This window comes from Podarcis liolepis, assembly GCF_965112155.1.
Source record: "Podarcis liolepis genome assembly, chromosome: 5".
NCBI classification, from domain to species: Eukaryota; Metazoa; Chordata; class Lepidosauria; order Squamata; family Lacertidae; genus Podarcis; species Podarcis liolepis.
The window spans coordinates 92,902,475-92,926,926 of NC_139556.1; the positions used below are offsets into that span (position 1 = coordinate 92,902,475).

General features: G+C 42.1%; 1 protein-coding gene and 1 long non-coding RNA gene across 5 annotated transcripts; one reads left to right on the forward strand and one right to left on the reverse strand.

Moving 5' to 3' along the window:
- Nucleotides 1-2,227: 2,227 nt before the first annotated feature.
- Nucleotides 2,228-8,178, reverse strand: LOC310707558. The gene is made up of 2 exons (XR_014526578.1): nucleotides 8,140-8,178; nucleotides 2,228-2,567 (listed from the first exon to the last, which is right to left on the reverse strand). It is a non-coding gene; the product is annotated as an uncharacterized lncRNA (long non-coding RNA).
- TTC14 (tetratricopeptide repeat domain 14) lies at nucleotides 6,230-24,311 on the forward strand. 4 transcript variants are annotated; one of them, XM_083504096.1, is made up of 12 exons: nucleotides 6,240-6,498; nucleotides 10,192-10,316; nucleotides 11,399-11,598; nucleotides 12,847-12,931; nucleotides 13,054-13,183; nucleotides 14,112-14,264; nucleotides 17,040-17,111; nucleotides 17,752-17,871; nucleotides 17,974-18,096; nucleotides 19,095-19,212; nucleotides 20,774-20,883; nucleotides 23,014-24,311. In XM_083504096.1, exons 1-12 carry the CDS (start codon nucleotides 6,353-6,355, stop codon nucleotides 23,915-23,917), a joined length of 2,286 nt encoding a protein of 761 aa, XP_083360222.1. In that variant the 5' UTR covers nucleotides 6,240-6,352; the 3' UTR covers nucleotides 23,918-24,311. The 4 variants fall into 4 exon arrangements, 3 of the variants coding, with proteins under 3 accessions (XP_083360223.1, XP_083360224.1, XP_083360222.1); XM_083504097.1 differs by lacking the exon at nucleotides 23,014-24,311 and having other exon boundaries at nucleotides 6,230-6,498; nucleotides 20,774-21,533; XR_014526385.1 differs by lacking the exon at nucleotides 20,774-20,883 and having other exon boundaries at nucleotides 6,232-6,498; nucleotides 19,095-20,317; nucleotides 23,014-23,118.
- Nucleotides 24,312-24,452: the final 141 nt, after the last annotated feature.

Genomic DNA, 24,452 nt, shown 5'->3' on the forward strand with positions numbered 1-24,452 from the left:
ATTCATGGTGAGTTCTGGCACCTCTTTTTCTAGAAAAATAGCACTGGGTACAACCACATTTGGAATATTGACTGCAGTTCTGGTCACCTAACCGCAAAAGGGATATTGTAGAGTTGAAAAAAGGTTCAGAAAAGGGCAACCAAAATGAAACCATTTGAAGAAAGGTTGCTGCATGTGGGATTTTTTAGTTTAGAGAAAAGGTAAGAGGCAACATCATTAGGGGTGCCATATTACAAAAAGTTTAAATGAGCTTTTTTTTTTTTTTTAAGAAGACCTCAACAAACACCAGAAGGTTTCCCGCAGGCCTGATCCAGCAGGTAATTTTGGTTTACAAAGTTTTTAAACATCCATTATTGATTGCAGCACTAATAGAGAACCGTCGAGTGCCATGTGGACGCAACTTGAACCATTGAATTTAATTAGCACTGAACCCATCCATGACAAGATGATGATTGTAATGGTACCAATAATATAATATCTAATAAAAGCAATGTTCAATTATTTTACATACATTTGAACTTTAGTATCACAGTCCGTAATTTTGGCAGTTCATTTCTCTCTTACCTCATCGCTTACTTTTTTATATACTACACACTTGTGTTTATGTTTCTGGCATCCTAGCATAGCACTTTGTGCATGTTATGCTATAAAATTGTTAACTTTTAAGCACTGGCAGAGGAAGAGTGGGGGGGGAGCACACCGCCCCCGGCAGCGCAATCCTGGCGGGGTGCCATGGCGGCTCCCCCCCCCGCACACTGGGCGCCATGCCCCAAAGTTGTGCACCATGTCCCTACGGGTGGCGCACCACACCCCCAGGACGCACGCCAGCCCCGTCCTTCCTGCTCTCCGCCCCCCCCGGTGCCAGAGAATAAAGCTCCGCCACTGCTTTTAAGGCTGTTTTTGCAGCAACATGAATTATTACCAGTCTGGAATTTGAAATATCAGTTAAATTGTGCCTCCTTCATTTCCTCCACAACTTAAATACTGCCTCTTGTTGATAGTTATTCAGACTAATCGTGTTCTCTAGATTTTTGATTTTTTTTTTTTTTGCTTTTGGATAATTTAAACTGCAATACCATTTAAAGCAAACAAGAATGGGGGCTGCTAATGACTTTGGGGCAAGATAGGAGCTTCTGCTTCATTAAATGTTCAATGGGCACTTGGATTTAATTGCTCTTTAGAGGCTACTGGTTATGCATGCTGTGAAAGTGGGGGTGTGAGTTAAACCAACACAGAGGCAGGGAGAAAAAAATGCTAATTGCTCAAGGGTGAATGAACCCAAAAGCTACTTGGGGCTCTGAAATACTTAAAAACCTCTGCAGAAGGTTGCAGAGGCATCCTCAAGTGAATTAAGACCAAGACGGGCAAGGCTCAAAGGAGCCAGTCCCACTGTGTTCAATGGAGCTCACGTTCAGAAAAAGAGCCCTGCTAGATCAGAGCAATGGTTCATTAATCCAGCATCCCATTTCCCACAATGGCCAACCAGATGTCTCTGAAAGTTCATGAGCAGGACACAAGGGCAATAGCCCTTTACTGAGAACTTGAGTGATGCAGTGATTAAATGTTGAATCAGGGCTGGGGAGACCCTGCTCAACCAGGAAGCATACCAAGTGACCTTGACCCCAACCACTATCTCTCACTATCTCTACATTAGAGTTATGAGGATAATAGGGGGGTGGGGTGATGGAGGGAACCATTCATGCTACATTGTGCTCCTTGGAGGAATGGCAGGATATAAAAATTATTATTGACTGTGTATAGGGTCTAAGGATCTCCAGAAGGCTATGAAGATCAGTTTCCGATGGCAATCTTTTTCAACTGGGATGTTTTGTTTTGAACTATTGATGTTATAGCAATCACTGTTTTCATTGATAAATGGAACAGCATTAACTATGGGTGGATTGTAGTAGTTTTATCTTTAACTTTGTATTGTTGGTATCCTTATAGTATTATGTAAACCGTCTTGGAAGAGTTGCACTCAGAAAGGTGCAATCAATATTTTTATTGATATTTAAGTCTGAGTCAGCCGTGTGAAAACATGACTAGAGAAGCAGGATTGCAACAATAACATACAGATTTGGAATCCATATTACAAACATTTGGTAGAAATCTATCTATTCAGTAGATAGAAACATATATGTACTGTATCTATCTGCACATACGAAGATACCGAACATACTTACAGACTATACATAGGTGCACACAAAAATAAGGGTATTTTTTTAAAAAAAAAAATAAAGTCAGTTGGTTAGACTCACATGATCTTGTTTCACCCTCTAGTGGAATATCTGCACATTGCAGATTTTTCAAGGACCCTGAATGTCATTGTGTTTTAGGCTTCAATCCTATTCTGAAACCAAACCTCGCAGGAAGATAAAAGTTTCCATTCTGGTTGTAAAGTTTGATAAAATCCATTTAAGATCAAGCTTTATAAAATCTGGAGGCCATGTTTGCCTTTCAGAATTAGCAAGTTAGGATGTCAGATGTTAGCATTTGTTGTTTAGTCATGTCCGACTCTTTGTGACCCCATGGACCAGAGTACGCCAGGCACTCCTGTCTTCCACTGCCTCCCAGTTTGGTCAAACTCATGCTGGTAGCTTCGAGAACACTGTCCAACCATCTCTTCCTCTGTCGTCCCCTTCTCCTTGTGCCCTCCATTTTTCCCAACATCAGGGTCTTTTCCAGGGAGTCTTCTGTTCTCATGAGGTGGCCAAAGTCTTGGAGCTTCAGCTTCAGGATCTGTCCTTCCAGTGAGCACTCGGGGCTGATTTCCTTCAGAATGGATAGGTTTGATCTTCTTGCAGTCCACAGGACTCTCAAGAGTCTCCTCCAGCACTATAATTCAAAAGCATCAATTCTTCGGCGATCAGCCTTCTTTATGATCCAGCTCTCACTTCCATATTGCCTGGTAATTTAGTAAATGTATGAAGTTTTGTAGCTTATCTGAAATTCAGTTATACCATTGTATATTTCTCACCATCTCTAGAACAGCAAAGTATTAATGTGATAGCTGGTTCGTGTGTGTGTGTATACTGTATATATTCCTAATATTTACACATCTTTAGGGCAGAGTGATTTACAAATTCATCAAACAAAATAACAATCAGGAACAGCATTCTTTAACTTCCTTATTGATAAAATAAAAAAATTCCTTCCAGTAGCACCTTAAAGACCAACTAAGTTAGTTCTTGGTATGAGCTTTCGTGTGCATGCACACTTCTTCAGATACACTGAAACAGAAGTTGCCAGATCCTTCTATATAGTGAGAAGGTGGGGAGGGGTGTTACTCAGAAGGGTGGTGGGAATGGGAGATAGGCCGATAGCTGGGAGAGCCTGTTGACGACTTTTAACGACTGTAATAGGTCTTACAGGAAAAGGCAAGGGGTGAGAAGGTGAGAAATGGTATAGTCATGTATAGTGAGATAAGAATCCAATGTCTTTGTTGAGCCCAGGTTTTTCCATTGTTTTAAGTTTGGTAATGAGTTGTAATTCAGCAGCTTCTCTTTCCAGTCTGTTTCTGAAATTCCTTTGTAGTAAAACAGCTACTTTGAGATCTTGTATAGAATGTCCTGGGAGATTGAAGTGTTCTCCTACTGGTTTCTCTGTTTTGTGATTCTTGATGTCAGATTTATGTCCGTTTATTCTTTGGCGTAAGGTTTGGCCTGTTTGTCCAATATAGAGAGCTGAAGGACACTGTTGGCATTTGATGGCATACACAATGTTAGACGATGAGCAATTAAATAGTCCCGAGATGGTATGTGTGTTGTTGTTGGGGCCAGTAATGGTGTTGTCCGGGTGTATGTGGCAGCAAAGTTGGCATCTGGGTTTATTGCAGGCTCTGGTGCCAGTGTCTGTGTTAAGTCTGGTTGTGGTATTATTGTGGGTTAGGAGTTGTTTAAGATTGGGTGGCTGTCTGTAGGCAATGAAAGGTCTTCCTCCCAGAGCTTGAGAAAGAGAACTGTCATTGTCCAGGAGAGGTTGTAGATCTCTGATGATGCGTTGTACTGTTTTAACTTGGGAGCTGTATGTGATGACTAGAGGTCTTCTGTTATTTTCTTTTTTGTAATATTTCCTTATTGATGTTGAACATTTTATCCCACTCTTCACAGGAAAACAAAGAGGCGAACAACAAATGCAAATGACATTTTTCTTAAATAAAAATGCACTTTCTTAAATAAAAATGCCCTGCCAGTTATCAATGCGTTTCTTTTTTCAGTAGCTTGACTGCAAACTAAATTCAGTACTTTTTGAGATTCTTTCCAAAGCCTCCTCCAGGCAGAATAAACACAGAGCCCTGGGTGACCGGGATAGCAGGCAGCATCAGCAACAGTTGGACAGTGCCAGGCTAAATCTTCCATTTTCCTTGACATCCTGCCTCACTAGCTGAGATGGAAGTTCTGTGGGCTGGCTGAGATAGCTGGCAGGTGTGGGTGCTCTTGCAGGAGACAAGCCGATCTGTTCTAATGCTTCCATGGCTGTGGAAGACAGTGGGTAGAATTCAAATGGGTTATTTGTGCTTACAAAAGGGGCTTCCGATCCTACAGATGCTTCCACTAATAGGAGGCACGTGGAAGTGTTTTTTCCTGGACCGTCGTCCTGCTTCTCAAAAATCATTATGATATCTATCAGGTCGCATCCGACCCTGCCATTTCACTTGCACGACAGGCTCCCTACTAGTGCAAGGCAACATCCCCAACCTCTCTCCTTTGGCCCCCACCAGCAGGGACCCTCTGGGGCAGATTCAAAGAACATGAAGTCCCCTTGTGCAAATAGGATGCTGCTCACAGAGCTTTGGATGAAACCCATTATCTCATTATCAGCTCTCTGATTATTATTTTTTTGCCTACATTACGCATTTATTTATTTATTTTGGAAATTTACAAACCATTTGCTTGAAAAAAAATTATTTAGGTGGTGCCGAAGTCTAATTATACATGTCCTGGCATCCACCAGTCTCAGGAGGCAATGGAAGAATTTGCGTTTTGGGGATGAGATCAAACTGTTGGTACAGCACACAAACCATTATTATAGTAATTTATATACCACCCTATACCCGGATGTCTCAGAGCAGTTCACAGAATAAAATCAAAATATAAAACCACAAAATACATAATCAAAATAAAAACAACCCAGTAAATCCCCACCCCCAAAAAAATACATTTTAAAAGGACATAAGATCCTCAAATCATTTAAAGTAAGACAATTAACAAACCTGGACAAGAGCCACTGGTTGGAAAAAAACCATGATCTCAGAAATGTTTGCAGCAATATTTAAATGTCATCAGCAATATATACAAAAACCCCTACTTAAAAAAACAAACAGATAAAATGTATTATTATTATTATTCGCCTATATGTGAACATCTCAAGGTGATGTACAATAAAAAATAGCAAAAAAAAGAGAAATAAACATTGAAAGCAAAACTACCAGTAATATCCAAAATAGACACTCATGGCAAAGACCCATTTAGGACACAACCTTAAGGCTAGAATAGATCCACCAGGATGAGCAGTTGGGATCCAGCAGATCTCCAGCTGAGCTTGGAGATTTCTAATTTAGCATCTGCCCTGCCAAATCTTAAACTGTCTTAAGTCCTGGAAAGGAGGGCACCCCCAAATTTGTGTCTAGATAGGAAGGGGCTTTAGGCTGAAATCACCCTGAACCAATTCAGCATGGTCTGACCTGTCTCAACTGAAGCCACCAAAAGGGAAACGAAACTCTATTTTAAAGGCTCCTTTTCATGCTCCCGTTTAGGCCCCCTCAGCCACTCAATGGAGTTTAGATCAGGAATTTCCACCTACCCCCCCCCCGAAAAATCTTAATACTATACTGGTTTCTCATCTTTAGGATTGCTCCCATGCCCAGCTGGGAAAGCCTATGGGGACCAAAAATGTCTTCGATTGTTTCTGGAAAGTGCAGAGTGCGCGCGCCTGTCGTATTTCATGAGTCTCTGAATGACATTAGGCTACTGCACTAAAGAAAGAAAGAAAGAAAGAAACTTCACAAGGGCAAGAAAAATTCATTTTATTATATTTAAGGCCAACTCCGTTCTCCCCTCGCGAAGCTACAGAGAAACTTCGCCTTTTACTGAGGCGCGACCACTTCGTGAGGTAAATAGGGCGAAGCAACGGCCTTTCCCGCCCTTTCTTCGCTAAGCTCCGCCTCCCCGCCCCTTCCTCGCGACTGGAGTTTAATGCTGACGAGCGGGGTTCCCCTCTGCGCCTGCGCCGAATTCGCTGCTTCAGCGCGGGGAGAAGGGCGTGAGGGAAAGTCTACGGAAAGGTTTCCCTTCCGGGTCGCGTAGATCGTTCTGCGTGAGGGGGAGGAGCAGGCGGGCCGACTGCGCGGGGGATGGAGCGGGACCTGCTCCGCCAGGCGCTCGGCTTTCACGGGCCGGCGCTGCTCCCCTTGCTCCGCACAGAGCAGCACGACAACCCCGACTTCCGAGGCCTCCTGCCGCCTGGCGGGCCTGGCCTGGAGGCGCTGCCGCCAGTCAGGTGAGCGGGCCCTGCCTTGGCTGGGGGGGAGGGGCGGGGCTCCTCGTGGAGGGGGCGGGGCCTCTGGGTGGGCGCGTGTTGCGTCATCTAGTCCAACCCCCTTTCAGTGCAGGAATCCTTTTTGCCCGGCGTGGGATTCGAACCCGCGACCCTGAGAGGAAGAGTCTGGCCGCCTGAGCTCTCCCAGGGTTTGTTTTTATTTTGCAGCCCGCCCCTGAGGCTCTGTATTATCCCATGAAAGAGCGCCTCTGAACAGGTGTAGGTGCTATTATTATTATTATTATTATTATTATTATTATTATTATTATTTATACCCCGCCCACCTGGCTGGGTTTCCCCAGCCACTCTGGGCGGCTTCCAACAAAACACTAAAATACAATAACCTATTAAACATATACCACATATATATATATATATATACCTTAAATATATCATAGCAGGTTTTGCTTGATAAGGTTTGAAAGCAGGCTGTAGCTGTAGGAAGTTGCCCTATTCTCTGTCAAGCTTGTTGGTGCATCTAGTTCAAAATGGGCGGCTCTCGACTGGCAGCGACCGAAGGGTTTCAGACAAGATTCTTCTCCAGCCCTACCTGGGGATTTGAACACGGGGCCTTCTGTGATCAACACACCTGCTCCATTGCTCAGCGTCTTTCTAGAAATTTGCCACTGGAGCACCCTCCCTCTTTCCACAACATAAACATGTCCGTTTCCCCACCCCACCCCCAATGTGGCATTCTGTGTTGTATGATGTAAAGCCCCAATCCTCCTCCAGCACAGCAGTTAGATGTTAGTACTTCTGTGCCATCCAGCTGTGCCCTCATATCCCAGCTTGATCACTTAAGATCATTGCAGGAATGACGCTGGTTTTATTCTGAGTTGGTGACAGTCATTTGACATTAACATGAAACAAAGCCTCTGGTGTCATTGGCCCAGTCCTGTGGAATATTGGTGTCAATAGATTCAGCCGCCTTGAGCATGGTTTTAACTATGGAAAGATGGCATACAAGTAAAATGTTGATGATGGTAATGATGAGAACTTGAGCAGGGACATCTATTTAAACTTTTAAATGTCTGCTGAGCATATATATACGGGTGTGTGTGTACATATATAGCATTGGCAGTCACCAACCAGCTATGTCAGACTCCAGAACGTACTAGGGAAGCAGCGTCTTTAAATTTGATAGGAATTCTGAATAAACATACTGAGGACTGTACAGATGTCAGTTTAATGGCATCAAGAAAGAAACATATGCTAAAGGCTGAAAGGGTAGCTGACTAAGAGCTAATGTGTTTTGAATGCAAAAGTGGCTCAAGGCAGAATTAGACAATCATGTTCCTAAACATATAATTACAAAGCATCAGCTGGAAGAGCAAAGTTGTGCACTTTACAGCAGACTTACTAGAATGAGATAGTGTGTTTTCTATCTACGATGCTGTTATAGTAATCAAGTTGCCAAGTTCTCATTTGGAACAGTGTTCCTTTAGGGCAGGGGTAGGGAACCTTTTGAAATTTTGAGGAAATGCAAGCCTGCTACATCTGAAAGAGCAGGAAAAATATGTTGTTGTTGTTCAGTCGTTGTCGTGTCCGACTCTTCGTGACCCCATGGACCAGAGCACGCCAGGCACTCCTGTCTTCCACTACCTCCCGCAGTTTGGTCAGACTCATGTTGGTAGCTTCGAGAACAGTGCCAAACCATCTCGTCCTCTGCCATCCCCTTCTCCTTGTGTCCTCCATCTTTCCCAACATCAGGGTCTTTTCCAGGGAATCTTCTCTTCTCATGAGGTGGCCAGAGTATTGGAGTCTCAGCTTCAGGATCTGTCCTTCCAGTGAGCACTCAGGGCTGATTTCCTTCAGAATGGATCGGTTTGATCTTCTTGCAGTCCATGGGACTCTCAAGAGTCTCCTCCAGCACCATAATTCAAAAGCATCAATTCTTCGGCGATCAGCCTTCTTTATAGTCCAGCTCTCACTTCCACACATCACTACTAGGAAAACCATGGCTTTAACTATACGGATCTTTGTTGACAAGGTGATGTCTCTGCTTTTTAAGATGCTGTCTAGGTTTGCCATCGCCTTTCTCCCAAGGAGCAGGCGTCTTTTAATTTCGTGACTGCTGTCACCATCTGCAGTGATCATGGAGCCCAAGAAAGTAAAATCTCTCACTGCCTCCATTTCTTCCCCTTCTATTTGCCAGGAGGTGATGGGACCAGTGGCTATGATCTTCGTTTTTTTGATGTTGAGCTTCAGACCATATTTTGTGCTCTCCTCTTTCACCCTCATTAAAGGAAAAATATATAGGACCACAAAAGAGTGTGGATATGCCCCTGTCTGACTTTCCAAACCTGCACGTTTTGAAGGGTGCATGCTGCATGTAGGAAAGGCTGAGTCAGTGCAGACAGGAATTGAGCAGTAAAAGCAGAGAGTTTGATTTGGTTTATTACATTTCTATGCGGCTTTTCATTCAAATGAATCCCAAAGCAGCTTATAAGCAGTAAATAATAACAACATGATAGAACATAACAAATATAGTAAGTGACCGATTTGCGTAGGGGTTGCATGCCTTGGCACTGCACGCTTACGTGAAATCGTGTATAATCAGAACACCCATTGCAAAAGCCTACAAACACGCCATTCCTTCCCCACCCCCTTTTGTGACCTTTTCGGGTCACTTCTGGGTTCAGCATGATGTGCTTTGCATTTGCACCCATATCAGACACACCTCAAAGTCACTGCCTGTATAGCATAAATCATACAGAACAATTAACAAATCTTCAGTGAAAAAATTACAATCTATAAAACACTGTTACCAAAACAGCAACTAAAAAATAAGTTAAACATCACAGTTAAAGCAAAAGTCACATTGTATGCTTAACAAATCAATACAGCATTTATAATCTGTAAAACAATATTGACAACATTAACAAAATAGCAGCCATAAAATAAACTAAGCACTGTTAAGTTCATACATCACTCCCTCCACACACCCACGACTCATAATCTTTTACTCTATTCAGCTCATTAAAATACACATAATGCCCGTGGCAGCAACTCCCTTCTGAAGGTTCCTTGGCCTGGAGGTGGGGCAGCACAAGTGAAACCCACCACCCCCTCTGTCCAATGCAGGGTCTCTTTCCCCTCAGTTCTTTCTCTGCAAATGGCTCCCTTATGAAGGCTCCTGGGGCTGGAGAGTGGCTTTTTGAGGGAACATTTACTCAGGTCTGTGTAAAGAAGGGACACGGGTGCCGCTGTGGTCTAAACCACAGAGCCTAGGGCTTGTCGATCGGAAGGTCGGTGGTTCGAATCCCCACAACAGAGTGAGCTCCCGTTGTTCGGTCCCAGCTCCTGCCCACCTAGCAGTTTGAAAGCATGTCAAAGTGCAAGTAGATAAATAGGTACCGCTCCAGTGGGAAGGTAAATGGCGTTTCCGTGCACTGCTCTGGTACGCCAGAAGCGGCTTAGTCATGCTGGCCACATGACCTGGAAGCTGTCTGCAGACAAACGCCAGCTCCCTCGGCCTATAGAGCGAGATGAGCGCCACAACCCCCGAGTTGTCCGCAACTGGACCTGACAGTCAGAGGTACCTTTACCTTTATCGATGTAAAGAGACCTTTCTGTGGGTAGCATGGGAGGTGTCACCCCAGGTTGGTGGGCCCTGATTTAGGAGGTGCTAATCTCTTTTCTTTTCTGTTTCAGGAAAGAAAGAGGACTTGAAAATATTGAGATACAGCATTTCATTGCAAAAAAAGCTGATCTCCTTTTTTCTCATGCTTGGAAAACAAATGTGCCAACAACAACAGAAGCAAATGAAGAGAATGAAGGTAAGATTTCTACTAAGACAAGGCAGAAGTTGTAAGTCATATTGTGATTAGTGGTACGTGCTGATATGTGCATCTCCTTAATTTTTTTTCTTTCTTCTTTCACCCCATGGTTTAGAAAAATTGAGGAAAACCTTCATATGAAATATTTTGCTCTTTGAAGTATTAGAAGTGAAATATTTATTAAAGCAGTTTTTGAAAACAGTACTGCTATAATCCGTTCACGTTACTTCTTGATTTAGAGTTCAAGCATTGTTAGTATTCCAGTCAACAGTAATATGCTAAGCAACATTTTTCAGATGTAGTTGGAATAGTATTTGCAAATGTGGTAGAATACAGAATAGCTTCATAGTGCCAAAGCCTTTGCACAACACATCATTTGATGTCTGATGCTTCTCACTTGCCTAGGATTCCTATATCAAGTAAAATAAATCAATAAATGTTTAAATATATGCATATATCAAGAAACATACTGTATAACAGGTGGACTTGGTTTTCAGTGTGTGTAGATCTTCCATTTTCTGAAGTTTGTGAAGCTTGAAAGTGGATGTTTTGAATTAAAAACTACAGATCCTTTTCAGACACCAATTTTCATTGGGGAAATGGTTTTATTAGTATTTTCTCTGTTATTCTGTGTCTGTCCCACTATATATAATAAATGTGATTTTAATATATGCACCAGAGCTGGGATCTCTTCTCTTTGGGGTCAAGTCCCAGCTCTGGTGCAAGTAGACAAGTTCTTTAAATACTAATTTGGGCCAGGGGAGGAGTGTGCTAAGTGGCCTGTGTGTCAAAATTGTGAATAGCTGTAAGAAGCTGTGGCTACAATCCTAACCCCTAGCCCCTCTGAATTCATTAGAACTTCCTTCTAAGTAGGCATATTTAGGATTGTTCTGTAAGAGTGAAATCTTAAACCCACTTATCTGTGAGTTTTAGTCCCGCTGAAGTAGGCATGTGAAAGGTTATACTGTAAGGTAGCAGTTTTTGATTTAAAATGTTTTTATGTGATACAGTGGGTAAAATATTTTTAAAAACTGTTTATATAATATTTTATTTCAACATGACTCTTTTTATCCCAATTGAAGATTATTATGCTACTATGCCACCTTTGGAGCAGTTCATGGATGTTCCCAGTGCAGAGAGGAGAGAGCTGTTTTTCCGTGATATTGAGCGTGGGGACATAGTGATTGGAAGGATTAGTTCTATTCGTGAATTTGGTTTTTTCATGGTGCTGTTCTGCCTTCGAAGTGGCGTCACTCGAGAGATAGCAGATCTAGAGATCACTGTAAGTCTGATGATAACTATTCACATGTAAATTCTTGCACTGGAGACACTTTCTGATGGATCATTTTGTTTTGTGTTAGCTTTTTGTACAACAAATTGGGAGCTGCTTGCTCAGGAAAAGTAAATGTGTGCTGTGGGGCAGTCAATAGTTTAAAGCTTTTACTGTAGTGTGGCCTTGAAAAGTGGTGAGCTAGAAGTTGTTTTGCTACCTCAGCAAAACGTTTCTCATTTTTTGTTTGTTTAAAGGTTATTTTGAGAACATAAAAGCCTTCAAGTGAACTCTGTTGCAGTTTTGGTAGCATTTGTGCGGCTCTTTAAAAAGGGAGACATCTCAAAATGACATTCTTGCAAACATTTATGTATTTTGCTTTGCGGTAGCTGAGTAGAATTTGTTTTCAAATGAATTCTGCTTCCTTTTTCTGTGCTGAAGGGTGTTAAGCAAAAGTGTAAGTTGTATGTATCTTACTGGAAAATGTGCAAGAAACATTTATGCTTGGAGAAGCGCCTCTTTGTCTGGAGGAGAGGCCAAAGATTTTCATGAGGCCCTGCAAACATAAAAAGAAGGATCTGCAGGTGACTTCATGTTCACTGCCTTACCATAAGGCTCTCTGTCAGATCACGTTCTCATTTTACTGGGAGCTTCTCAGCTTTACAGCAATTCCTAACCTACATGGGACACTGGGAGAATTACGGGGCTGGACCAGCAACAGCCGCGCTGGTGAACACTGCAAAAATAGGAAGAAAACACAAATCCACCTCTCTTACCATGTTTTCCCTTGCACATATTGTTCCCTCCCCTTGTGATTTGGAGCTAAAATGTCAGCAGGACTGAATCTTCAGTGTTGCCATTACAGCAAGTTCAGACCAACATGGTTTCTCCTAAGTGAACCCCTCCCTGCAATGAATATAGCTGGCCTGAGAATTCATTTATACAAGTTATATGTGTTCCCCTTGGAGGAGGAGTTTGGATTTGATATCCCGCTTTATCCTAGGGAGTCTCAAAGCGGCTAACAATCTCCTTTCCCTTCCTCCCCTACAACAAACACTCTGTGAGGTGAGTGAGGCTGAGAGACTTCAGAGAAGTGTGACTAGCCCAAGGTCACCCAGCAGCTGCATGTGGAGGAGCAGGGAAGCGAACCCAGTTCACCAGATTACGAGTCTACCGCTCTTAACCACTACACACCGGCAAGAACATTTACTGGTCTGGTAAAGGATGCTAATGTTTTTGGTCATTTGGTTTCTATTTCAGGCTCTTTGTCCATTGAGGGATGTGCCTTCCCAGAGCAGCCATGGTGACCCGTTATCATACTATCAAACAGGTGACCTTATCCAAGGCAAGTTAATTTGACTTAGCCTCTGACTGCCTCACAACTAGATTCCCCCTTCATATTTATTTTCAGGATATGTTGACAGGATATTCTGCTGTTTAAATCAAGCCTTTTTTGTGTTTTAATAGCTGCAATCAAGGATATTGATCGCTACCATGAAAAGCTCACAGTATCACTGCACAGCTCTGCTCTATCGCCCAGTCTAGCAAGTACCAAATTAGGAGTAATCAGCTCAGAAGATCTGCCTCTGCACTACAGGTATGAAACAGTAATATACTGCATCTTCTTTCTTTAGTGGCTCAATAAACTCTTCGGTACATACTGGGCTTTCCTTAATAGAATGAAATATTTAGCCACATTTGAACATAATGCTCAACCATAGTTTCACACTACATAAGTCATCCTAGTCTTCTGGGCTTACACACTTTGTCCCTTTCCCTCTGCTCCTCCTGTGAGTCTAGAGGGAGGATTTCTGAAGCTTTAATTTCCTTTTAGTTAATGACACTTTGCCCTTTTTGTCTAAACTAGGAACTATAGTCATCACTATCATTAATTTAAACAAGCCAACTTCATAACCAGTGGCTTGAAGCTGGCCTGTGTAACGGATCATTATTACCAGTCAGACAACAGGAACCCATGGTTATCTAAAAGCAAAAGTTTCTAAGGTTTTCCTTGAACTTGCAATAGGAGTTGGGGATGGGGTACACACAAGTTCAGAAGCAGCTGGCAAAATATTTAATGTGGCACATTCCAAGTCTCATGCTTCATGCAGTGACTTCTTAGATACGTGCAGTGTGTTTCTAGCCCATTAATGAGTTTTACATTCACTTCATTGTGAAGAGGAGAAACATTTTGCATTCAGTCTCTAAATGCTAGATTGAGGCAGGCTGCCCTATCCAGTCAATGGAGACAGAGAAGTTGTGTTTGTTCCTCTCAGAAAACAAATGGAGGCACAGAGCAGGAATGGCTACGAACATTTTATGACTAGCAACTCCTCACAAAGTAACTATTTTGTGGTTGTGCCAGTAGCCCTTGTGGAGGTGGGTGAGTTGGGCATCTTTCTATGTATCTTTAGGCTTGTCGCTCATAAGTTCTATGTTAGAAATAGAATGGGAAAGATGTCCCTGTCAAGGTGGAACCAAGGACAGAATGCTCATAATTGCTACCTCTCTTTTTCTTTCCCCAGGAAAAGTGTTGAAATAGCCAGCAGTTTGGAAACATATGATAAAGTTTTACATCATTCCTTGGGCTTTGCCAATCCAGCTGTAGTTGAGTTTCTGGTAGGAAAACTAGGATTGACTGAATCCAGCCCACCATCCTTAATGAGAGGACTACAAAGGTATATAAGGCACCTCTTCACAGAAAGTGTTGCAGTTCTTTTAAACCTTGGGCAGCTTCCAGGTTTACTTTATTTTGAGATTGCTCACTAAAGTGAAACTTCCATTACTTTTTAAAAAAACAAAAAAAGAGTGCAGGAAAAGCTCTTTTTCCATTTGCAACTAAATTATTATTAAACTTCCTCAACAAACAGAGCAAATATCGTATTTTTCGCACCATTGGACGCACCGGACAATAGGACGCACTTTGTTTTAGAGGGGGGAGAACAAGGGAAAAAAAATCTCCCCCTCTCTGCCCAACGCCCCTTCAGTGAAGCGGCAGGAGGCGCTGCACAGAGAGGAGGAGAACTTTCCCCCTCTTGTTTTCCTGCTCTAAAACAAGGTGTCGTTTAAGGTGCGTTCAGGCGGCTACCTTGGAAGCCTGGAGAGCGAGAGGGGTCGGTGTGCACTGACGCCTCTCGCTCTCCAGGCTTCAGGTTCCTTTCAACCTGCTCTTTGGGGCTGGGGGGGGGGGAAGCCCACCACCAGCCCCAAAGAGCAGGTCAGGGAGCAGCGGAAAGGCGCAGCGGAGAGGCTCCTGCCATAGCCACGCATCACCTCTCCAGCCAGGAGAGGGTCGCGGGGGTTGCTTTAGCCCCGCGAGCGCTCTCCCGGCTGGAGAGGTGACGCATGGCTATGGCAGGAGCCTCTAAAGCTGCGTGTCACCTCCCCAGCCGGGAGAGCGCGCGCGGGGCTAAAGCAGCCTCCCGCGACCCTCTCCCAGCTGGAGAGGTGACACGCAGCTATGGCAGGAGCCTCTATAGCAGCGCGTCACCTCCCCAGCCGGGAGAGCGCGCGCGGGGCTAAAGCAGCCTCCCGCGACCCTCTCCCAGCTGGAGAGGTGACACGCAGCTATGGCAGGAGCCTCTATAGCAGCGCGTCACCTCCCCAGCCAGGAGAGGGTCGCGGGGTGCTTCTTTAGCCCCGCGCGCGCTCTCCCGGCTGGAGAGGTGACGTGGGGCTGTAGAGGCTCCTGCCATAGCTGCGCTTCACTTCTCCAGCCGGGAGAGGGTCGCGGGGCTAAGGCGTCTTCGCTCCATAGGACGCACACACATTTCCCCTTCATTTTTGAAGGGAAAAAAGTGCGTCCTATAGAGCGAAAAATACGGTAGTTTATACTGGGCAACAGGTTAACGTTCTGATCCACAACCAGATTTAAACTAATTCAGCCACCTAGTGTGGGTTAGTGACTAAAGGACTTGGGAGACCAGGGTTTAAATTCCCCCTCAGCCATAAAGCCTAACCTACCTCACAGGGTTATTGTGGGAATTAAATGAAGAGGTGGGAAACCATGTACATCACCTCCCTCCACCACACAACATCATCATCATTATACCCCGCCCATCTGGCTAGTTTTCTCAGCCACTCTAGGCAGCTTACAGCATAAAATTAAAATAAAATTTTTATTTTCCAAAATAACAAAACTGTAATAAGAATTGGGTACACGTCTAGTTACGTAATACTATATCCACTTAAAATTACGTTAATTGTGTAGTATCATCTCAAACATATTCTTAATACATTAATGGTTAATATAGCCTCTCCATGGACAAATCTGGGTAGTCGGTGGGATGCCCTTACATACAAAAAGAAAGGAGACAAAAGTTTCAATAAAGTTTTCTCTTGGCAGTACCTTTTGTTACCTTTCTGTGCCTGAGTAGTTGCTCTGAGATAGCCATCTCCCATATGTTTCTGAACCTTAGATTTCCAAAAGCATGCTATCAGCAAGTGTGCGGCTGTCAATAAAAAGAACCCTAAATCTTTGTATCAGATAGTGAGGTCAGAATCCATTTTAGTGAAAGCCGAGCTAAAACCATATTTGGAAATAATCTTAGAAATAATATTAGAAACTGTGGTCCAGAATATGTGAGCAATTTTGCATTCCCATAAAAAAGAAGAAAATAGGATCCAAAATTACCACAGCCCCTCCAGCAGAGAGAGGATAAGGATTTATTTATTTTTAATAACTGAATCAAAGTCAAATGCCACCTGAGGACGACCTTCAGAGAAACTTATTGAAGGCAAGATAAAGACGTTTTTAGGGGCAAGGTCCTCCTTTGCCTATTTTGGCCTCACATACTAAACGTTAACATTTTTGCATTTCCCATATAATATTCCACAAGCATACACTAAATCAATGAAGCAGTGAGACTTGGTACACATCAATTAAAATACCATCAGTCCTTTTGCTTTTCATTCTAAATGTTTTGCGGACAAACAAGACTGCAGCAGCTGGAGCCAGTTAGGGTACAGGTTTTTTAGATTTTCCTTTAGCCCTCCTTTAGCGATCAGTTTACTTTTGAGCAGTAGGTCCCATATCCTGTAAAGACCTCTCTGTTTTACCTACTACACTTTATATTTCTGATACTTACCTTTCTGCCTAAAGGCAGGGTGAAATAAAGAAGGAATTAATGGGGACATCTCAGGGGCCAAAACTTAGCTTTGAGTCGTCTATGTAAAGATTACTGATTTTAAGAAGGGTGTTGTCAACTCAGGTTGCAAGAAAGGAAGAACTTTCTTACAGTCAGAGCTGTTGGACAGTGGGACAGATTCCCACAAGAGGTGGTGGACTCTCCTTCCTTGAAGGTTTTGTAGCAAAAATTGGATGGCTCCTGTCATATATGATCTAGTTGGGATTCCTGCATTGCAGGGGATTGGACTAGATGACCCTGGGAGGTACCTTCCAGCTCTTATGCATCTGTGATTTAAATGTTCCTTGATTTATTTTTCTCCCCTAGTAAAAATTTCAACGAAGAAGATTTTGCCATTGCTTTGAGGAAAAAACAATCAGCCTCCTGGGCCTTAAAATGGTATGCACTTCTTCATATTGATAGGCAAATGTTTTATGTAAGATTGGAAAGAACTATCATTTTCCTCCCAGGATCGTGATATTTGCTTGAAATGGACATTAGCTATTTGTCAAGTTCCTCTGGTTGATGATTGGGAACCATGCTGAGATGCTTGTAAAGTGAGAACGTAGATATTTAAGGAGGCACTTAAAAATTTTTTAAGTGTGATGATACTTAACTAGTTTTCCCATTTAGCCATATTTCTGGATCATGTACTTCTGGCTCACAAGACTGGAGTGAGCTTTCCTATCATTGCATTTCCTGTTTGTCTACATGTGGATAAAAGTGCTAAATGTTACTTTGTTCCCCATGGAGGATCGATGGGAGATAAGGTTAGTCCCCAAAGAATTCTGTCCTTATCTTCATGTAACTTGAGGAAACTCCACTGCATTTTAAAACTGATTTTTAAGGAATTTGGAGAAAATCTGCAATGATAATGAGAAAAAGTGCATTAGGCAAATTTAGGAGCTAAAGAAAATTAGGAATGTCACTAGCCTTCACAGCTTATCAAGTTTGAACTACTGCAGCGCATTACCCAATTATTGATTTGCATATAGAAACCATAATATTCATAATGCCATTTTTTTTATTTTTTTTTTAGTGTCAAGATTGGTGTGGATTATTTCAAAGAAGGCCGCCATGTGGATGCTATGAATGAATACAACAAGGCGCTGGAAATAGATGTGCAAAATGTTGAAGCCTTAGTAGCTCGTGGAGCTCTGTAAGTGTCTGTTTGATTTGTAGCTAGAATGCAGAATTTTAAATAATTTTATGAGCAAATTTAAAATATTTGTACTTAACAAGGTATTTCCCCCCCTTCTAGGTATGCAACAAAAGGAAGCTTAAATAAAGCAATTGATGATTTTCAGGTTGCTCTAGAAAACTGTCCAACACACAGAAATGCCAGGAAATACCTTTGCCAAACGCTTGTTGAACGGGGAGGACAGTAAGTGTTGCCTTGTGACTGGGCCAAATATATAAGCGTCTTTCATTTCCCCCCGCAGTACTGTACTTACAGGATCCTTAGCCAAAGCTGTTGTGCTCAGGGAAGTCAGTGTTTTTTCCAACTCACACACACATTCATTACTATCTCAAAGACAAAGGAGAGGTGGGAAAAATTATCTGTGTCAACAAAACTTGCTGTTTTTAGAGGGCTGGGATTGAGGCACAGGCTCCTTTTGCTAATGTCACTACAGTGGTGCCTCGCAAGACGAAATTAATCCGTTCCGCGTCTTGCGAAGCACGGCTATTAGCGGCTATTAACGGCTTAGCGGCATTAAGAAAAAGGAAACAAACTCGCAAGGACTCACAAGACGTTTCGTCTTGCAAAGCAAGCCCATAGGGAAATTCGTCTTGCGGAACGACTCAAAAAACGGAAAACTCTTTCGTCTTGCGCGTTTTTCATCTTGCGAGGCATTCGTCTTGCAAGGTACCACTGTATGTGGTTTGCCAGGAAAACCCAGCTCGAATCATACCCATCCCACCATACCTTGGCATCTACTTTTTTCGTTGCTGTCCTTCCTACTCTATGGTTGTGGACATCTGCTGCATCTTGCATCCTAACCTTTGTTTTAAATGTAACTACTTTTTATCATGCAAAATGCTGGATTCAATTAGCAGAACTGTCATTTCACTGCCATCTCTTCCTAAGGATTTCTGAAGTAAACCATACCTAGGAGACGCTTGATTATTTAGTGCCGTAACATGTCGCACAATCACCTCTGCTATGAAATTTGTTATGCCTCGCTGTGCTCAGGTTCAGCCCAATGGCATTTGCATGGCGAGAGGTACATGGGAACATGTTCCCACATTGTTATAATGCTGATGGGTTGATCGCAAAGGATGTCAGCGTTTCTTAAGCATAAAGTGATCTCACTCTAAAAATGTAGCTGAGGCTAACTGGTAGTTAGAATACTTTACATGTCGTATAAAATCATCTGCCAGGTTAGAAGAGGAAGATAAGCTGTTGAATGCTGAGAGTTACTACAAGAAGGCTTTAAACATAGATGAGACCTTTCAAGAAGCCGAGGATGCCTTGTTGAAACTTCGTAAGCAGATGCAGGTGATTCTTTACTTTCTCTTAGTTGACTGAGGTAAATGCATCAAGAGGCATGCATTACTTTTTGTCCTTGCAAACTTCCATGGGTCATTTACTGGGAGCATGGTTGCAGCTATCAAACTGGATGTGTGTGGAGTTTCTGAACTGCTGCTAAGTCAGGGTTGGGGGATGATTTGAGTGAAGAGGTAAAATATGGCACTGAAGCTAGATTCAAGATGCCTCAATCAGATTTGTTCTGCCAACAGGACCTACCCGTATTGAGTAGTTAAGTGAACTTTCAAAGCAGTTATTCGGAAATAAGTATTGTTGGAATTAAGCTTGTTTCTGAAGCACGTGTATGCTTGGGATCAGATTACAAGGTTGGCACAGGGAGGCTTACAAGAACTTGATTCCAGCAGAACCAAAATAAATCCTGCAAAAGAAAAGGTTGCCTTTTCTTTTGGCATTGGTGCCAGTAACTTGGGATATTGATCCAGCAACTAGATTCAGCTTTCCTGCTCTGCCATGAGCTTGCTGATTACCTACAACTGAATATAATTTTCAAAGATCCTTAACCTACAGGGTTAGTTAGCATGCCCTCAAAGTTTGGTAATAAAAGTTTTCCAGATGAGATTTATTTATAGCGTGCATGTTTGAAACACATTGAGGGTCACTTTGTACGTGCCAGTATTGGGCTTTTCCCCTCTACATGCTGCCTCTCCTCCGTCATGCAGAGAAGAATACATGCAAAGCGGGATGCCATGTCTATTTTTACCGAGACATTTCCACATAACATGCCAGCAAAAAAGCAGCCTGTAAATGGAAGCTTGGTAAAAATAGACTCTGTGTCCCCCTTCGTATATGCACCTCTCCCCCCTTGGTGGGGAGCATCAGACAGTGAGGGGGGAAATCTAAACAAGCACATGCAAAGTTGACTTGAGTTACTGCTGAGACTTAACAGTTGCCCTCCTGTAATACTGATGATATGTTTTTCTTCAATGCATTTTCCTCTGAACTGGAACTGTTGCTGCTGTGTCTGACCTCTGGTGCTGCTCATCAACAACCCATTGGAATATGATTACGTGTGTAAACCATGCATCAAACTGGGCTGTGATACGGTTGCCATATGGTTTGTATTCATACATGGCCTCTTCCAATTATGTTTTAATTTGGATCACGTTTTACGCAAAAATCCAAATAATGATTATTTCCTTGATGCCTCTGTATTTGGTAAATTCTGTATGGCCGACCACTTTGCTATTTTTTCCATTTATGCCTTCTGAATTACTAATGTCATTGTATTGGGCAATGGATGCTAATTCCCATCTTGGTCCTTTTACTATTATTCTCTTTTAATGTATGGGTTTTAAACTGCAAATATGGTCCTTAATGCCATACTTGTTCATCTCAATGCTTAACATCCCATTTGAACACAATTATTTTGCCTTGAATACCTTTCTTTTTGGATCTGATACCTTGGGGTTGGTGTAAACTGTGTGAATATTGGGTGGAATTTGGGGGGGGGGAACCTTGGGTCAACACTGGCTTGTTAATGGAATATTTTCAATGTTGGGATTCAAAAAAGAAATCTCTGGAAATGAGAGAGAAACAAGCTGCGAAAGAAGAGAGACAAAAAGAGAAGAAAATAGAAACAAGTGCAGAAAAACTGCGTAAGCTCTTAAAAGAAGAAAAAAGGTAACCTCCATTATATTCAACCTTCTATAGAGCCTTGTTGGTACTGTAAGTATAGTAAGGCATTCGTGGTTATTGGTGAGCTGATTTTGTGGCGTGTGTGTGTGTGTGTGTGTGTGTGTGTCTCCCTACTAGTGAAAAAAGCTAATGAGAACCTTCACAAGAGTTATTTCTTTTTTTAAAGTCTCGGGGAATAAATGAGGAAGATTAAAGCATGAAGTTCCTTTGTAATGACAGCTGAACTCTGAGGCATGGTTTTGAATGCCCTAAGCATTATTTAATTCACATTTCTTAAGAGAACAGAATGGGTTGCTCTTAACCAGGTATTTAGCCATCTAGTCAGACTGCATTGTAGGGTTACAGCAATCAGTACACTATGAACAAGCCTGGACTTACAGTGGCTTGTATGGAATGAAACTAACCATGAAATCTGGGGTCATTTGTTTCCTTCTAGTGGTATTGGGGAGCAGCGAAGTGAGTGCAGGTCATTCATGCATGGTAACCCATTATGGCTTACTGTGACATGAACATGGACATTAAGGAATCTTAACCACAGAGGGTGGGGGAAATGTGACCTCTTGTTATATACAAAATATCTGGTTATAAGCAAGTCTTGCACTCTTTTGCATTGATGATACAGGATAATATATATATATATATATATATATATATATATATATATATATATATATATATATATATATATGCAGGTTTTGGTGTCTTCGGGTGTCTTCCCGTGTAAGAGTTGGGGTGTCTAGGCGACGTTTCGACGAGGTCTCACTCGTCATCTTCAGGCTGGTGCTTTCGGCTTCTTGTTACTTGTTAACAGGCTGCGACAGCTTGAAGAAGGCTTACTTTGGTTCCTTATATCCCCAAACTGCACATTTCACCAAATAGACCAGATGCTTTGGACTCCAGTGCTGCACTGCTGTGGGGAACAAGCCTCTCTTGAGATGACCACACTGTAAGTCAGGATTGGTCTATTTGGTGAAATGTGCAGTTGGATACAATTAAGACATTTTGTCTAGAACAGATCCATCAGAGTGTTCGTTTCTCTATTTAGTTGATTCCTTAATATCAGAACTAAAATTTTGGTTTTGGCTATCTCTCTTGTAGCTAATTCTTTCTAAGAGCATAATCTCTCCCACTGCAATTTTAAGTGTCAGTCTAAAGACACTGAAATCAGTGGGACTTGCAGCTATATTTAGGCTGAGGGTTACCTTGTCTGCTTAATGATTTGTGTACCAAATGCTTTTTAGTCCTGAAAATCTGTTTTAAGGTGAAGAAGCAAAACATACCTTTCCCAATTTCAAATCTTTAGGCACCAGTATTGAATCACTCAGTTTAGTCTTTCATAGGTAAAGCTGAATAACTGCCAAAATTGTTTATACAGTACCATAACTGTATATAGTACTCTAGAATAAACATAGGTCAATACTCTTGTAAGGTTACAGTCTATATTGTGACCCAGGTGAAGAAAGCAGAAAAGAGAAGGGGAAGAGACAAAAATAGTATGAGATGAATGTGAGGAAATAGAGTTCCACATATCAGAGCTTAAAGATTAAGGGGTTGAGGCAAAACTTTATTGGAAAAATACTAGTTTTGAGGAAGGGGAAACATAAGGCAAGGCAAGAAAGGAAGTGTATGTGGCATTTCAGTTAGGAATCTAATGAGCGTTGGTAAGCAAAATGAGACACTATCTACTGAACTTAATCCACTGTTTATTATTTTTTTAAGGGGAGGGTAAAGCAATTCCTACAGCAGCTGCATGGTCTTCAAATACTGTTTTACATTTTAGTGCAGGCATCCCCAACCTTCAGCCCTCCAGATGTTTTGGACTACAGTTCCCATCATCCCTGACCACTGGTCCTGTTAGCTAGGGATCATGAGTGTTGTAGGCCAAAACATCTGGAGGGCCGCAGGTTGGTGATGCCTGTTTTAGTGTTGCTACTTGGTGGGTAATTTTGGTCATCTTGATGAGATGAGTAATAGTCAAGCTTCTGAACCTGACTACCAGGAAATTTTTAAACCATAAAATGTATATAGTTCAACAGCTAAGTAGGAAATATTTGCCAAAAAATACTGCATTTTTAATGCTAACAGCATTACCTCATGCTTAATTAAAACTTTTAGGTTGAAGAAGAAAAAGAAAAGGTCAACTTCCTCTTCCTCCTGCAGTTCTTCATCAGATGAATCTGCCTCCTCCTCTTCCTCTTCCGATAACAAAAAGCGTAAGAAAAGGAGTCGGAACAGGTCCGAGTCCTCACGCAGCTCTAAAAAGCACACGTCTAGGAGTTTCTTACATCAGAGTAGGAAAGATGACTGCTACTCTCCTCCAGCCAATACCTCTGCTTCCTTCCTTAATCAAAAGCATGAAATGGAGAAACTGCTGGAGAGACAGGACAGGTTAATCTATCAAAAGACTGAGGTAAGAGAGAGAGAGCACTCTCTATCAAGGACTTCTGCCGCTGAAGATATTTATGGAGGTAGGTCTGAAGATTCTAGAGAGTCCTACAGCAGTTCCAAGACTCAGGCAAATAGTAACACAACTGAAAAACAGGGTAAGTTAGATAGAGTTTCTTCTGATAGGAGGGATAGTACAGGTTCGTATCGTAGAAAGTCTGATGAAAGGAACAAGATGAGATATTCAGGAAAATTAGAAAAAGAATCAAAGAAGGATCATTATCAGAAGCACAGCCCAAGCCAAACAAAGTACTCCACATCTCCAACAGGGTCCGATTACTCAACAAAATCAGTTGAACACTACAACCGATATACTAGCCAATGGATAAATGAGCCTAGCAGGTACAGTGCTGACAACAGACCTGAATTGGCGTGGATTAAAGGTGAGAGAGAACCCAAGAGCAGGGAAAGGGAAACCACAAAAGCCAAGGAGCGAGATGAAGAAGCAACACTCAATGGTAAAGGACAGTCTGGAACTGGTGCTAAGAAACAACTGCCTCAGAATTTGGTCAACATATTTAATCAGATTGCTGAATTTGAGCGAGAAAAGGGAAGTAAACAGAAAAACCAGTGATTTTTTTTTTTAAAAGGGTGCAAGTATAGTTCAGCTTCTAATCACTTGATGAGTCTGTACTCTTAATGGGGAAAAATAGGGGGGGGTGTATTTCTGTTCCCTCTACTTGATATTGATTTAGGGAATGGCGAATATGCAAGAGTTACATCATATCTTTTTTTTAAAAAAAATTCTTTTGCTGTTTTGGATATTCATATGTGATAGCGTGATTGGCTGAGAAACTTTACTACTATTAAGACTGCCACCTGTGCTTAATTGGCATCTAAATTGCACTTTACAGAAGGAATATTTCCAAGGCATCAATGACTGTTAACTTTGTATTGTTAATAAAAACAAAAATGTGCCATTAGTGTGTAAATAGCCTGTCTTGCCATTAAATTTTTTATAAAACTTCCTTGGTTTTCTTTAATGTCTGTGGATCATCCAGTGGCTTTTTCACTTGAATCATTTTTGGGGGTGGGCCAAGAGGGGGCCTCTTAAGCAAGAAGACTTAGGAAAACTTCCCCAACGCTCTCAGAATCTTTAAGTGAAAGAT

Bases quoted from the DNA above. Each gene is read 5' to 3' on its own strand.
- TTC14 (XM_083504096.1), top strand. From the start codon at position 6,353: ATGGAGCGGGACCTGCTCCGCCAGGCGCTCGGCTTTCACGGGCCGGCG. The intron at 18,097-19,094 runs GTAAGTGTTGCC...ATCATCTGCCAG, and splicing joins CTTGTTGAACGGGGAGGACA to GTTAGAAGAGGAAGATAAGC. The intron at 19,213-20,773 runs GTGATTCTTTAC...GATTCAAAAAAG, and splicing joins AACTTCGTAAGCAGATGCAG to AAATCTCTGGAAATGAGAGA.